Below are 14,370 nucleotides of genomic sequence, written 5' to 3' on the forward strand. Positions count from 1 at the left end.
TGCTGCTGGGACAGCTTCATGTCTTGAATTCTCCTGCACTTGGAATTGACATTCTGTACATTCATAATGCCTATATTCATAGTGTCCGTGCATGCGTCTGTCTCTCTGCTGGATTGGAAGGTGTGTCTGTGTTTGCTTTAGGCTGTTGGTCCTGAGCTGAGCTGGGTGTGTCTCCCTGATAAAATACCTATTAGAATGGCACCTTTTATGGAGTCTTTCACTACAGAGCAGTGAAAGGGGGCGTTGTTCATCTACACCCACCCCAGCTTGTTGCTGGCTGAATAAGGGACGTGTGTCTGGAGACCCAGAGTCATGACTTCCTGAGGGGAGTTGTTTCAGCTGGACGGGTTGGGTTTGTTGGCCTGCCGTGTTTGTCAAATACAGGATATTGTTTTCAGTTAGCTGACTGGCACCGGTGCCCTGGGCCTTGATAGAGTGGGGTGGACATTTTACTAGAAATGGAAAGTACATAAATTGTTTGCCTTTCAAATCTTGCTGAAAAATGTATCGCTTCTGGTCTGCCTTTGTCTACCTAACAACGGTTATGCAACCGTGGCACCGGTATGGCTAACAGTCGCCAGCATGGTGACCTATTGGGATGGTTCCCCAGTTGGAAGCATCGAAAGGTTACCTAGCTAGAAGCCTTTTAACAGGCCCTCTATGTTACCTCAGTAGCCCAGCAACCTCAGGCACCGAGTTAGAATGTCACTCTGCCCTAGCATGTTTACAGTCTGTAGATAAAATAGCTTTCTCTCTTCTTTTTGTGCTTCTAACAAGTGTCTGGTTGCTTTGTAGTCTGGCTTCACAGACTCAACATGGTTCCTCAGTGATCCACACCTCTACAGACACGCAACAGGAATGTGACTTTTTTGGCCTGACCTCAGGGAGAAGAAGTAAAGAGGAATGATGGGGCCACTAGATATGTGGAGAAGTTATGGTGGAACATATTTAGGCATTTATTTGAGAAGTATAATTGGCTGTAATAGGAATTAATTTGAATTGCCAGGGACCCCTTTCTTTTTCTCTCTTGGCCACCCAACCAGGCTAGTTGTTTCTTCCGCTAACAAGTAGAACTGGGTCAGTGTGTCGGTTCAAACTAATGATTCTGAGCCATAAAAATAGTTAAGGAATTATTCAATAACTGGTCAAAATCTAAAAGGGTTTTGCGGTATGATGTTTTGCCCGTCCATACCTAATACTGTAAGCAGTTTTTTTTCCTCCTGTTTCTTTCTGTCTGCTTGGGGCACTGTGGGATAGTAGCTGACACCAGCAAAGCCAAGGTCAGGTGTTCAGCTCTCCCATGGATCACAGGACACGTGCAGTACATATCACTTTGCATTCAGAAGATGTCCAATGTGAGCATGAGTCGTTTTGTGTTCTTAGTACCCCACCTTCTCTATCCTGTGTGCTCGCTCCGCTTAGCTTTATTCTGTGTGTATACATGTGATTTGACAATTACTGTTATTTGTGTCGGCGTGTTCCGTCCTCTTCACGTCTGTGTTCTCCAGGTGGATGGAGGCGTGTCTAGGTGAGGAGCTCCCGCCCACCACCGAGCTGGAGGAAGGGCTTAGGAATGGGGTGTATCTGGCTAAGCTGGGCAACTTCTTCGCCCCGCACACTGTCTCCATCAAGAAGATCTATGACCGTGAGCAGACGCGGTACAAGGTGGGAACCGGCGAAAGGCACCACAGACACACACACTCTCATACACATCAGGAAGTGAGGTAAACCTTCTGTTTCCCCCTACAGGCCACTGGACTTCATTTCAGACACACGGACAACGTCATCCAGTGGCTCAACGCCATGACTGAGAAGGGCTTGCCAAAGGTCTGTGGTGGGCTCGACAATCAGTCACACAGCATTCAGTGTGTCCCCTAACTGGTCCAGGGACGCGGATTCCCCATGTGGTTCTCCTGGGATCCCACACCCAGTCTCTGTAACAATACCAAAGCCCCAGGTCACGCGTTCAGTAGGAACAAACCAAGACCTTCATAATGTTGGCATGCATTGGATGAGTGCAGGTGATATGACAATGATTGCTTGGCATGTCGGTGCCTAACAGACTTGTCGGTCAATCTTCAGATCTTCTACCCAGAGACGACAGACATCTATGACCGGAAGAACATGCCGCGCTGCATCTACTGCATACATGCTCTCAGGTACACACACACCCTCTCTCATTGCATACGCACACACTCCCTCACACCGACATGTGCGCACACCAGTACACTACAAACACATCAGAATGCCCCACACACTCCAGTACACCAAACAGGGTCATTGGGAATGTAATATTATAATCTGGTTTATTGGTCTTGTGTTAATTAATTTTCAATGAATGCTTGTAAATCTCGACCTGATCTGCCTCTTAGTTGAAGTTCAGCGTACCGTTCAGCACTGTTGCCTGATCTCTGGATTAAAGTAGTGCATTAGAAACACAACTCACTGAAGAACTGTCAATGTTCAGCTTTGGCCTGTTTTATGGGTTAGAGAATCGTGACAATTTAAGAGGTGAGGTACATATTAATTTAGTCACAACCACAAGCAGTCATCACCACCTGCTCTAAGCCTAATGATTGTAGCATTTGTTATAAAGAGCCCTACATTTGACCAGGGCTGTTCAAAAGTTGTGAGTTATTAAGGGAAACGTGTGCTGTTTATTTTTTATTTTTTGGCCCTTTTGTAACATCTCTCTCTTCCCTGTTCCCTTCTCTCGTTCATCATCCTTTCAACGATATCTCACACCTCCTCAATCCCCCTCTGTCATCCTCTCTCTCCATCCACAGTTTGTACCTCTTTAAACTGGGGCTAGCACCTCAGATCCAGGATCTGTATGGCAAGGTGGACTTCACAGGTGAGTGTCTCTGACCCCTGACCACAGTGGGAATGCAGTTTGTGTACAACAACAGTTTTTGTCAACAGGAGCAACGTAACAAAACTCCTGTTTATTAGTTTCACTGCCGAACCAGGATACATGACCCATGTCACTATTACGCAGTTGTATGACTCGATTGCTAGCTACCCCAGGGATCACCTAAATTTACTAAACATGCATCCCGTCTGTGCAGTAATGTTCTGTTAATCTTATTAGTTGTTTTGGGTACAGGTATCTTCTAAGTTCCCTGCAGCCGTAGTTTTGGCTACTGTTCTGAGCTCCAGTTCCTCTGGGAAAGGGGTTGAAGCAGGCAGCTATGTGAAAGTCATTAGTGATTGTGTTACAGTTTCCTGTTACTGGTCTTTTTCGTTGTACTGTGTCTGCCAAGCTCCTGAGCAATGGGATATGTTTATCACACACTAGCCAGGAACAATCATGGTCCCTTGACTGCGCACTGTAACAGTCAGTTGGCTATTTACTGTTTGAAGGATAATGTGTCCTTTAGTGATAACCTATCCTTTATAGTGTATAATTCTTAGTTGAAAAGATCAGTTGAATTTCTTTTGTCTGTGGACTGTAATCCACGGTTTGGATGATCCTGCAAGTCAAGTCAGTGTGGTCCAGGGTGTAGCTTACAAAGTGTGTATTTACGGATGACTCCACTTCAGTGCTGCGTCCAGTGCAGTTGTTTGGATGATGTTAAAATGAGGTGTATTGTACAATGCTGTAATTAGCCATTGGGTCATATCTTGACAGCAGGAGTGTCAAAGCCAATTACAAAACTTCATAATTTTGCTTTATGGCGCTCGCCTAACCCATTGGTTTCTGGCACCAATCGTAAAGAACTCATTAGTTTCTGCAGCCAATCAAATGGCTTAATGTATTTTAATGCTTTGCTGTCGAAATAAATAATAACAATAAAAAAAAAAAAAAAACATCTAGCTCTTCAGGCTGTTTTCGGAGTAAATTTGCTATTGCATTCTCCATTCTCTATGCTGTGTGGAGATAACTACAGCTCAGGGAACAGACATGGTCTGCAGTCCATGATTGCGTGTCCATCCCAAGGGCAGGGTAGCCTAGCGGTTTGTGTTGAACAAGTTAATGAAAGGTTGCTGGATCGAATTCCTGAGCCATCAAGGACACTTGTCCATCTACTCCTGTGCACTCTTCCCTTATTCGCGCCAGGGTTCCTGTTAACAGTGGCTGATCCCTGGCTTTGACCCACATTTCTGAGACTAAGGGGAAGTGGGATATACAAAGAACAGATTTCCATTTTACGTCAACCATCTTGTATAACCACTGTAGCGCTGGGACATGTGTGGAACAGGACCAATAAAGCCCTTGTTTATGCGTTTTGCACTATGAATATGAATAGAATAACCTATCACTCCTCTTCTTCCCTTCTCTCCCCAAAACGCTGCCGTTGATGACCAACCATGTCTTCCCACCACTCCTCTGTGTTCCTCGACCTTATGGTGGTTTCGCCCTCAGAGGAGGAGATTAACAACATGAAGAGCGAACTGGAAAAGTACGGAATCCAGATGCCAGCCTTCAGCAAGATTGGCGGCATACTGGCCAATGAGCTGTCAGTGGATGAGGCTGCATGTAAGCACTAATCAGATACCACAAGGGGGAGGGGCTTTAAGGGTCTATCAGCCAATAGCTAGTCTGGAGGACTGTAGTACAAATGACATGAAACTGTTTAGTTAACTTTGACTTCACTCCTCCTGTCTTCCAGTGCATGCGGCAGTGATAGCCATTAATGAGGCCATAGACCACGGGGTTCCTGAGGGAACCATGGCGGCCATGCAGAACCCCAACGCCATGCTGATCCAGCTGGATGCCGGCTCTGCTCGGCACTACCAAGACATGCTGCACGGCGCCAAGTCCAATAAGGTGGCCAACTCACGCAAACGGGTACGGCTCTAATTGGCAGCGTCAGTTGTTCATTTCCATTTCAACTCTCAGTTCAGGGTGCAAATCGCCATGCAACCCATTTTATTTGAATTGACTTACGTTGAACTGAAAGCACTTTAGCCACATTAAATCTTTGTGGGATCGATTTCTTGACTTCATATTCCATAGAATGTTTGGGAATGATGTAATATATTTGTGAAAATTCTATAGCAATTTGGAGTGGAATGAGCCCTTTACCACACAGGACTTCTCATAAACTTTGCACAGTACCATATTTACTCTCTTTAGCAACAGCCTTACTTCACTTTTTTTGTAGAGAGCATTCACAAGGAAATATGTAAGTGCCACAGGAGTCCTCGAACATTTGAAAACAAACCAGTGCTGTCAAAACAATGCTGAAAATGCCTGCATCAACAACACAAGCCACTAGCCAGCGTGAGATGAGCTGAAATGTTTAGAGGGAACAATAGTTAAACGCTCTGAAACCTTTCAGCTTGTTGTTGATTATCACAATTGCAATCTTTGCAGCCTTTCTGCCATATATATAATATGAGTTTCTGTTTAACGCAAACTACATTACATTAGAACTTGTCTGCCCATGGTACCAATTTAGATTATTTGCTAGTGCATTTGACTGAAGTACATGAAGTAAACCCTAAGTACTATTCCAGTGGTCTTCTGTGACTCCGTTTTCTGTTGTCTTTGAGAATTGAACCCATGTTGATCTGTCAGATGAACACAACCCTGTTGCCCTGTCTCTCGTGTTGTAGCTGGGGGAGAATGCTGATGCGGAGAGAGACGTCTATGAAGAGCTCCTCACGCAGGCTGAGATCCAGGGCAATGTTAACAAGGTCAACTGTGAGTAGATGAGTCAATGATATTGCACACATGCCATTTTTATTTTCTTTGTGTTTGTAGTCAACAGACTCAATGTCAGATCTCGTGTCCCTGTGGTGTTCATTGTTTGATATACTGAAGTGACTGTTGCCTCTAATTAGTGTAGGGCATTGTTCCACCTGGACACGGAACTGGGGTCAGTTTAGCATTTCCTCCTAATTATGAAGGCTAGGATTGGGGAGGATGAACTGGTCCAGGATCTGTACCTAGGGAAAGCAGGCATTCTAATAATCTTTTTTTTCTAACTCTATCTTACCTTACCCCACCAGTGACAAACTCCCTGAATGCAGCGGAGCAGGCCCTACAGAGCGGTGATGAGGACCGGATGTATGAGGCACTTCGTTCCCAGGCTTTGGGCCTACGTGGCCTACAGTCCCCGAACAAGGGCTGGTACCTCAAACAGCTGACTGCTGCCCGTGAGGATAAAGAACAGGTAGGTGGAGTAATCCCTGACCCTCTTGACATTGACAATGCCATTGCTTCCAATTCACTTGTGTTCATAATGGCATTCAACATGTTTTGTGAGTTTCTTATTGGTCAATACAATACCTTCTGTTTTTTTTGTCAGATTTTTTACATTTGGGGCTGAGCCCAACCCTGGTTGTATAGTTTCACTTCCCCACATTTTTGGGGTCCGATGCTTTACAGTGTTGAAAATGACACAGAATATTGCACACCGAATTAAGTACCCTCTTTCCTCAACTCCCCAGAATTCTCCAGGGGAGGCACTTACCAAAGATGAGTTGCAAGGGGGAGTAGATACAGGCAATGAGGTTGCAGCAGGTTACCAGAGAAGTAAGTAGTAGTCACTCCTCGTTAATGGCTGAAGTTTCCCTGATTTTCTGATCCAGGATCTGCTCCCCTCTGTTTCTAACTTAGTATTCAGTGGAGCATATTGAAAACTGACCTGAAATCAGAGTCTATGGAAATCTACCCTGTGCTTCCCTCCACGTGACCATTTGGTGTTCACACTGTCCTCATGATAACTTGGCCTGCCAGAGCTTTTAACCCTTTAGTTACACATCCCTGGGTGTGTTCTGTTCCATCTAGGGCTGATCCTTTTCTACCAGGTGGTCAGACGGAACAAAGCAGCGTTCATTTCTTTCTGTGTTTTCTACCCCCTTTGTAACTAGCTGTGCTTTGTATTTTAAGACCTGGTTCCTTTATTGGGCCCCTGGCTGATATGATCTGTCTCCGTTAGCAATGCAGCAACACATGCTCTGAATAGTCTTGCCAGGAGACTGGAGGTCCTTTTGTAATGTGTGTGTGTGTGTGTGTGTGTGTGTGTGTGTGTGTGTGTGTGTGTGTGTGTGTGTGTGTGTGTGTGTGTGTGTGTGTGTGTGTGTGTGTGTGTGTGTGTGTGTGTGTGTGTGTGTGTAGTGTTGCAAGCAGTGGAGAGGATCAACGCGGCAGTCAGAGAGGGAGTACCGGAGAACACCGTGGCCGAGCTCATGAATCCTGATGCCCAGCTTCCTGAGGTCTACCCCAGCGCTGCTGATCTCTATCAGAGAGAACTGGCCAGCCTGCAGCAGCAGAGCTCAGAGGTGTGCACACTCACACGGTCTTATTATTAGCAAGTTGGACATGGGCGTTACAAGTGTTTTGATGATTGTGTGTGTATATATAGTGTTAGCAAACAGACAATGTGGTTAAGCATGTATTCCTCTGTGGAACCTGCGGTATTATACAGAAACTCCAACGGCTGTCGGTGTGTCTTTCTAGTAACAACACGTTTCTACATGTTTAACTCCCTGGCTGTTTTCCCCCAGGGCTCTCTGTCCCATCCGGAGCTGCTTGTTGCCGTGGAGATGCTGTCATCGGTGGTGTTGATTAATCGGGCGTTGGATGTGGGTGACCGGGCCTCCATGTGGAAACAACTGTCCAGCGCCGTCACCGGCCTCAGCAACGTGGAGGACGAATACGCCCAGAGGTATGGCCCGGGACGCGGGGGGAGGAGACCGGCGCAATCTACAGTCACCTTGGGCGTCCTCTACCCCATCCTTACGGAAACCTGAAATGCCTGGCATGTTTGGCATTTGCGTCGGCGTGGTCTGGTGAACTAAGGCACAGACGACGCTCATTCATTTAGCGTGTGCTAAATGCGGTGCGTTTAACCTTGGTGTTTGTCACAGGTACATGGATGAGTTGATGCGCCTGAAGGCCGTGGCCAGGGAGGAGGGTAGTGACTATCTGACCTGGAACGACATCCAGGCCTGTGTTGACCAGGTCAACCTGACCATACATGAGGAGCATGAACGTGAGTGGGATCACACGCTCTTTCAAAAACACATACTTGGTAGGGGATGTATTCAAACACACACACACACACACACACACACACACACACACACACACACACCCGAACTGCACTTTCCAGACTAAACCGTACAGTAGCTCTAAAGGAGAAAGAGAGCACTATAATCATAAGTCACGCTCATCGTCTTCAAGGTCTCTTATCGCCTAGTCGATCTACAGGCTGGAACACTCAATTGTTCCATAATGCCAGACACCCTTATAACGATGTAGTGGAGAGCTCGCCTCCAATCTTAATGTAATCCTGCACTGTGCCAACATGGACACTGCTGTGAAAGCCCCTCGTGGGTGCTGCCCAGGTTAAAACGGGCCTTTAACAGGGCCATGTGCCCCTCAACCTTTGAACTCAACGGAACCTAAGTTGCTGCCTCGGAAACTATTGAAGTAAACCAGTTGTAGTGTGAGATATTGCTACTTTAGATAGAATTGCAATGTTGATGTTGGATCAATGACTGATGTTATGGGTTTTAAAGGGGACTCTCATAACATTGTCTTTTCTACTGTCCGGACTGTCCTGATCTGTAACTTGTAGGGTGTGCCATTGGTTCTGTCTTAATGTCTTAATGAACCCGCTGTTGCGTGTGTCTAGGTATTGTGGCCATCGGTCAGATCAATGAAGCTCTGGATGGCGGCGACCCTCAGAGCACCCTGGAAGCCTTACTGCAGCCTGCCGCCAAGCTAAGCGACGTGGACCCGCCCGTCGCCCAGCACTACTTTGACAAACTGCTGGAGGCCCGCAGGGAGAAGGCGCATGTAAGGACATTCATGTAGAAACCCATGCTGGCAGACATGCATCCACTTGCCTTGCATGTAGACACAAGCACACAGGGCTGCTTTAATGGCAGTTACAATGGGGAGTGGGGGGGTTTGGCTTTTGGCACAAAGCTGCTTGCCTCATGTTACACATCACTGAGAAACCGATATTACACATTGGAAACAAACAGTGGACACTGGGAACTAGTCTTTCTGTTTCTTACCTCATTGCATTTTAATGGACTGGATGGGTTATCTCTGTGTAGGTTTTAGATGTTCCTCTACTTTTTTGCTTTTTGTATTGTTTTACAGCGTAAATGCCTTATAAAGGTTGTCTGTGACCAGGGCTGTTTCCATTGTGCCGAACTAAATGTTTTAGGTGCGAACTGTTTTGTCAGGTTTTCTATTTTGGATAGGTCAAATTTGGATAGGTCCCTCGGTGTGATCTGATGAGTGATCATATTCACATGCCTAAATTTAGATTGAAACCCACCCCCTGGCTAGTGCTTGCAGCCCTTTGGGTATATTTAATGTTTTGAAATTGAAAAAAAAAAACATTAGCCAGTTGGATGCAAATATAAAAGCACATTAAACTAAACCATTGGAATATGCAAATGACACTGAACAGAAATATAAAGGCCACATGCAACAATTTCAAAGATTAAGTTCACGCAAGGAAATCTGTCAACTGAAACGAAGGCATTAGTCCCTATTTAGACCTTGCAACAGGCTGTTAATTATGGCCTGTGGAATGTTGCCCCACTCTTTAGTAGCTGCGTGAAGTTTCTGGGTATTGTTGGGAATTGTGACATGTACATACTTGTCGATCGAGAGCATCCCAAACATTTTGAATGGGTGACATGTCTGAGTATGCCGGCCGTTGAAGAACTGGGACTTGTTCAGCTTCCCGGAGTACAGATCCCTGTGGATTGTCATGAGGTAATGGTGGCCGATGAATGGCCCAACTGTGGGCCTCAGGAACTCATCACCGGATCTCTCTGTATTCATATTACCTAAGATAAAAATACATCACTGTTGGTTGTCTGCAGCTTGTGCATTTACTCCAGTCTTGACATCAGTAAATGATATTAAAATGGCAAACAGCCACATGCTACATCTGCGCAGTGAAGCTGAAACAGGAATTATTCTGTGAACGGCAATAATTGGCCAGCATGACAGCGGCCATCAATTTGCCCGCTGTCTGTTATAGCACTAAACGGTAGTCTGGTCAAGACCTCGGTGAAGGATGTGGTGGTCCTGGGCTGGCGTGGTTACATGTAGCTGTCTGGTTGTAACGTACTGTGACATTCTGTAAAGGTAATGTTCAAGGTGGCCTGTGGTATAGAAATGGACATGAGATTCTCTGGGAACTGCTCTGGTGGAAATTCAGGTTTTTATTTCTGTTCCGTGTAGATGCTGATCATTTAGCTTTACTATGTAGCTATGCATGGTGCCACGTGTTTCAACCTAGGATGGACCTAGGATCTAGCCTCTCGGAGAACAAGGTTGAGGGAAGTCTGATGAATACAGCAGAAACTAGCTGAAAGGGTAGACCGTTTATTTTCAAATAATTCAAATGCTTTACTTCGACAGATCTTAAGAACCTAATTGGATGTGTCAATCAGCCGCATGTAACACACAGCATGCTTGAGGATGTGGGCAGGGCATCTTAATGTAACATCCAATTGGAGTTTTGCCACTGGAAGGAGGTGGATCGTTCCAGCTGTCTTTGCCAATGGGATGTTACTACTCATCAGTCAACATAGTTAATGTTTTCAGGTGACGGACACTGTTGTTTACCATTTGCATAGAGGCAGTTCCTCATCAAACATCCGTTTGTTTGGTGATGAATATATCAAGGTCGGCAGTAGTGTTTCAAGTGCACAAAGCTGTGCCAGGAATATACAAACACACGAGGCACTTTAGACAAACATGACTCATCTACAGTTCTAATATACACAGACATAATTTATGTTGAATTCCGTGCTGAGTGGATCTCAGAAGAAGGCCGTTGAATATAGCCTCACATTGTCAGACGTGGGGTGGCACTGTCGACCGGCTTGCTACTACAAGTTAACATTTATAGTTTATTTTTTTTAATAAGTGTCTGCCAAACGTTATTTTATGGTTAAATATTATTTTTTGCCTGATTTTTATAAATAGGATTTTCGATGCCCCAAAGGAGGCTGGGAGTCCCATGTGATCCAGCCCCCTCATCCTCACATGACTCCCACTAACCCCGTCAGTGATGTCATGATGGGATCATGCTTCCTGCTGTCTGGGGCTGCTACACACACACACACACACACACATGCACTCTTCCTGTCTGTCTTGCTCTCCAGATTTTATTTTTCCTTTTCCAACTATGCCTCCGCTTTTCTTTTGACTCTTGTATTCTCATCTCTCTCTCTCTCTCTCTTTCTTCATCCTTTTTTAACAAAACGAAGGCCTAGGCTATTCTAGCCGGTCCTTATGTACAGTTAACTGTATAGCGTGGTTTGATGCCAAGGTGCCCATGTTGTCTCCACTGCTTACTGAGATGATGCGAGTTGTGTAACTGGGAAGTAGATTAGACATACAAGGCAATAAGTGAGCGCACACACTGGGCCTAATTTAACTGTTATCTTTCCGGGGTGTGGCGTGTCGTTCTCCTACGTTCATGTCTGTGCTGCAGTCCCATATGATGTCATAGATGCGGTACCATACAAGTCTGTTTCCTGTCGCGAAGCAGAAAGGCAAAGGATGCTGTAGAAGACGCAGGTGGGGTCAACGGTAGTGTCAGAGGGTTTGGTTTACCGCAGAGTACACTGCTGAGGATGTGAGCACTGTAGATGGAGCACTCAGAAGTCCTGTGTTTGGATGCATAGAAATACAGTGGCGGTTGTTAGGGAAAAGCTTTAGCTCAGTGAGTGACATCAGTCAAATGAAACTTTAGTTAAAGAGCACATTTCTCACAAATTAATTTCATGGTGCTTTAAAAATAAGAAAATTGAAAGGTAAAGCAAATATGGCCGAGTGTGCATCCAGAATCAAGAAATTTGAAAATGGTTGTACAATAGCTAGATGACTGACTAAGAATGAATGTACTTTTCCCAGAACTACGTGGCCTAATTTTTAGCCAGATGGACCGTATTGCTTAAATCTAATGCCTGGAGCACTGACACCCTCTGTCTCCCTGTCTCTTATATGTAGAAAAGGACATCAGTCTTACTAGTGTTGGTCTCTCCCTGGGTTTTCTCCAGTCAGTATAGGGGGAAATGTTTTAATTGTCAACAATCCCATCACGGTAACATGGGACTGTGATGTTTGTTTGCCAAGCTCATTTCCAAATCTACTCGGAGGGAGGGAGAAAGAAAGGAGAAGGGAGTGGTGGGGATCAGAAATGAAAGCAAGCCATTTCCCTGGCAATCTTTAAGCCCGGGTTACCCTGTCTGCTTCCTTAAAAGGGCACGAAACTGACCACTGCATCAGAAGAGGGCCTTCTCGCAGTACACTCATATAGGTTTTAGTTGAACCTGAGGCTCTGACGTCCTCTGCCTGTGGGTCGGACAGCTGTGGTCTTCATATTCATTGCTGCCGACATACTCATCCTCTAGGAGTGATCGCATAACGGTGTGTTTGTTTTGGATGACTAAGTTAAACACACAACGTAAGTATTCAGAAAACGGAAGTTCCGGCCGTATTTCAGAGATCTGGGTGCCGCTTGTGATCCACAGCGGTGGTGGAGCCGGGTGATGGGGCAGATTTGGACCTTTTATAGGATCATTAACAACACCGGGGTGGAGTGTTCAGATGGTGACTGTTCTGATCCATTGAACAGACCCCAGTTTAATAGATAAGGATTTTAGAGCCTGGATCAAAACGTTTTTTAAGCAGAAGGGTGCTGGGGTGGGGTGGGGTCTCTGGCCAGTATGCCATTGCTTAAGGCTGTTCTTGCATGTGATGTAATGTAGAGTGCCTGGCCCTAAAGCACAAACCCCTGGGGTGTCTTACTGCTATTAGAGAAAAACTATGTTTTGTCATACCTCTGTTGTACCATCCTCAATAAGCATTGGGTTCAAGCCCCATGGTATAAAATAATCCTTTAGGTAGAGCATTAGGTTTGCTCGTCATTCTACTCATAGTGGTGTAGTACACCTGACCACAGGGCCCTGTTCATAACAGACCACGGCAGATGTCTTTTTAAAAAAAAAAAAAAATTCACTGCAACAATTTCTTATTGGACAGCTTCAGATGTCCCTGTTTCTATGCAGTGCCTTCTGAACACAGCCCAGGTTTCTTCATTAGCCACTGATGTTGCGTCAGGGGAATGCCAGTCTCTTAGACAGCATGTGGTTTCTTTGCCTGTCTTGTGGCCTGAGAGTTGAGCTTGATACTGGCCAAAGTCAACACAGTGGGAGGACAAGAATGCTCCGCAACAGCTCTGCGTTATTTGACTGGCGCACAGGCAGTGTTTTTTTTTGCACTACTACTTTACATGTTCACAAGCAACTTTGTGACTACTGATTAAACTTTGAGGATATTAGTTGAAAGTATAAAAAAATTATTATATGAACAAAACTGCAGTAGTGAAGCGATGGAGGGTTTAACTGCCTAAGAACCTTATCTGCTTTCACTTCCTCTTCTGGTCAGCGATCCGGTAATTGGGAAACTATTTTTATTTAAAACCTTTTGGTTTCTGGAACAGAAATAGCATTTCTCATTGGACGGTACGTCCAACTGGTCCCTTTCTGTTTGTCAGTATCCTTGGGGCCAAATAAACGAGACCCAACAGGTTGTGTTTGTGTCAGTGTTGCCGATGAGCTATAATAAGATACAGTGTACTCCCCAGCATCTCTGAGGATCCTGGCCATCTCTGAAACACTTAGCTGCCTGCAGCTGCAAGCCGGTTTCCGTACAAAATATCAATTAGTACTAACGCTTTATTTACAGTCAATAAAGATATTGAGTTACTGAAGAACTGAGTCAGTGTTGCCCTTTGGTACAGATCTAGGATCAGCGTCCCCACCCCGAAGTCCCATCCATAACCATTAGTGTGGGAAAAGGCCCAAATTACCCGTGATCTGTGTCTGGGGGTTACGTCATCCTGAATTGTTGCTAGCGCAGCCACTGCCTATCCTGCTTGCGCAAGGAACCACACCCACTGAGTTCTGGTATAACTTTTTAGACCCCACCCCCCACCCCCTCCCCGAAATATAGTAAGAGGGGGAAGACGAGTGGCACAAAGAAGGGCTTGTCCTGTTAGCCTATTAGCGGCTAGTGCTGTTCACTCCGGAAACCAGCACAGCAGGCAGCCAGATTTTTTTGGGGGGGACAAGCGAGAGTAGCAGAAAGAGGGAGAGACAGAGAAAGGTGGCACACTCTCTTGCTAACTGCCTATCTGTTTATGGTAATACATAGACAAACGCCGTAGTGACGTGAGTTTTTCCGAACTGATGTCAGAACTGTCATGTCAGGCTATAATCTGGGTCAAGAATGTACTCTGGGAATGTGGTCTGATGAGGATATTTGTTGCTTATGTAACTTGGACAGCTGATTAAAGATGTACTGTATTACAGATGTACACTAGGCTTGTACTTCAAGCAGGATCACTGTTTATAAAGTTACTAACTATT

At 45.4% G+C, this 14,370-nt stretch overlaps 1 protein-coding gene across 1 annotated transcript in view; it reads left to right on the forward strand.

Annotated features, from left to right (window-relative positions):
* The window catches only part of iqgap1 (IQ motif containing GTPase activating protein 1), a 37,260-nt gene that overhangs the window by 9,269 nt on the left and 13,621 nt on the right, over positions 1-14,370 (forward strand). Inside the window, exons 3-15 of the mRNA XM_010877660.5 lie at positions 1,509-1,665; positions 1,750-1,827; positions 2,083-2,159; positions 2,787-2,854; positions 4,367-4,480; positions 4,614-4,792; positions 5,563-5,650; positions 5,959-6,122; positions 6,400-6,484; positions 7,070-7,233; positions 7,459-7,619; positions 7,822-7,946; positions 8,592-8,755. Of these exons, the coding sequence (XP_010875962.1) occupies positions 1,509-1,665; positions 1,750-1,827; positions 2,083-2,159; positions 2,787-2,854; positions 4,367-4,480; positions 4,614-4,792; positions 5,563-5,650; positions 5,959-6,122; positions 6,400-6,484; positions 7,070-7,233; positions 7,459-7,619; positions 7,822-7,946; positions 8,592-8,755 (1,624 nt within the window). The remainder of the gene's footprint in view (positions 1-1,508; positions 1,666-1,749; positions 1,828-2,082; positions 2,160-2,786; positions 2,855-4,366; positions 4,481-4,613; positions 4,793-5,562; positions 5,651-5,958; positions 6,123-6,399; positions 6,485-7,069; positions 7,234-7,458; positions 7,620-7,821; positions 7,947-8,591; positions 8,756-14,370) is intronic.

The sequence above is a fragment of the Esox lucius genome, chromosome 2 (assembly GCF_011004845.1).
Source record: "Esox lucius isolate fEsoLuc1 chromosome 2, fEsoLuc1.pri, whole genome shotgun sequence".
Lineage (NCBI taxonomy): Eukaryota > Metazoa > Chordata > Actinopteri > Esociformes > Esocidae > Esox > Esox lucius.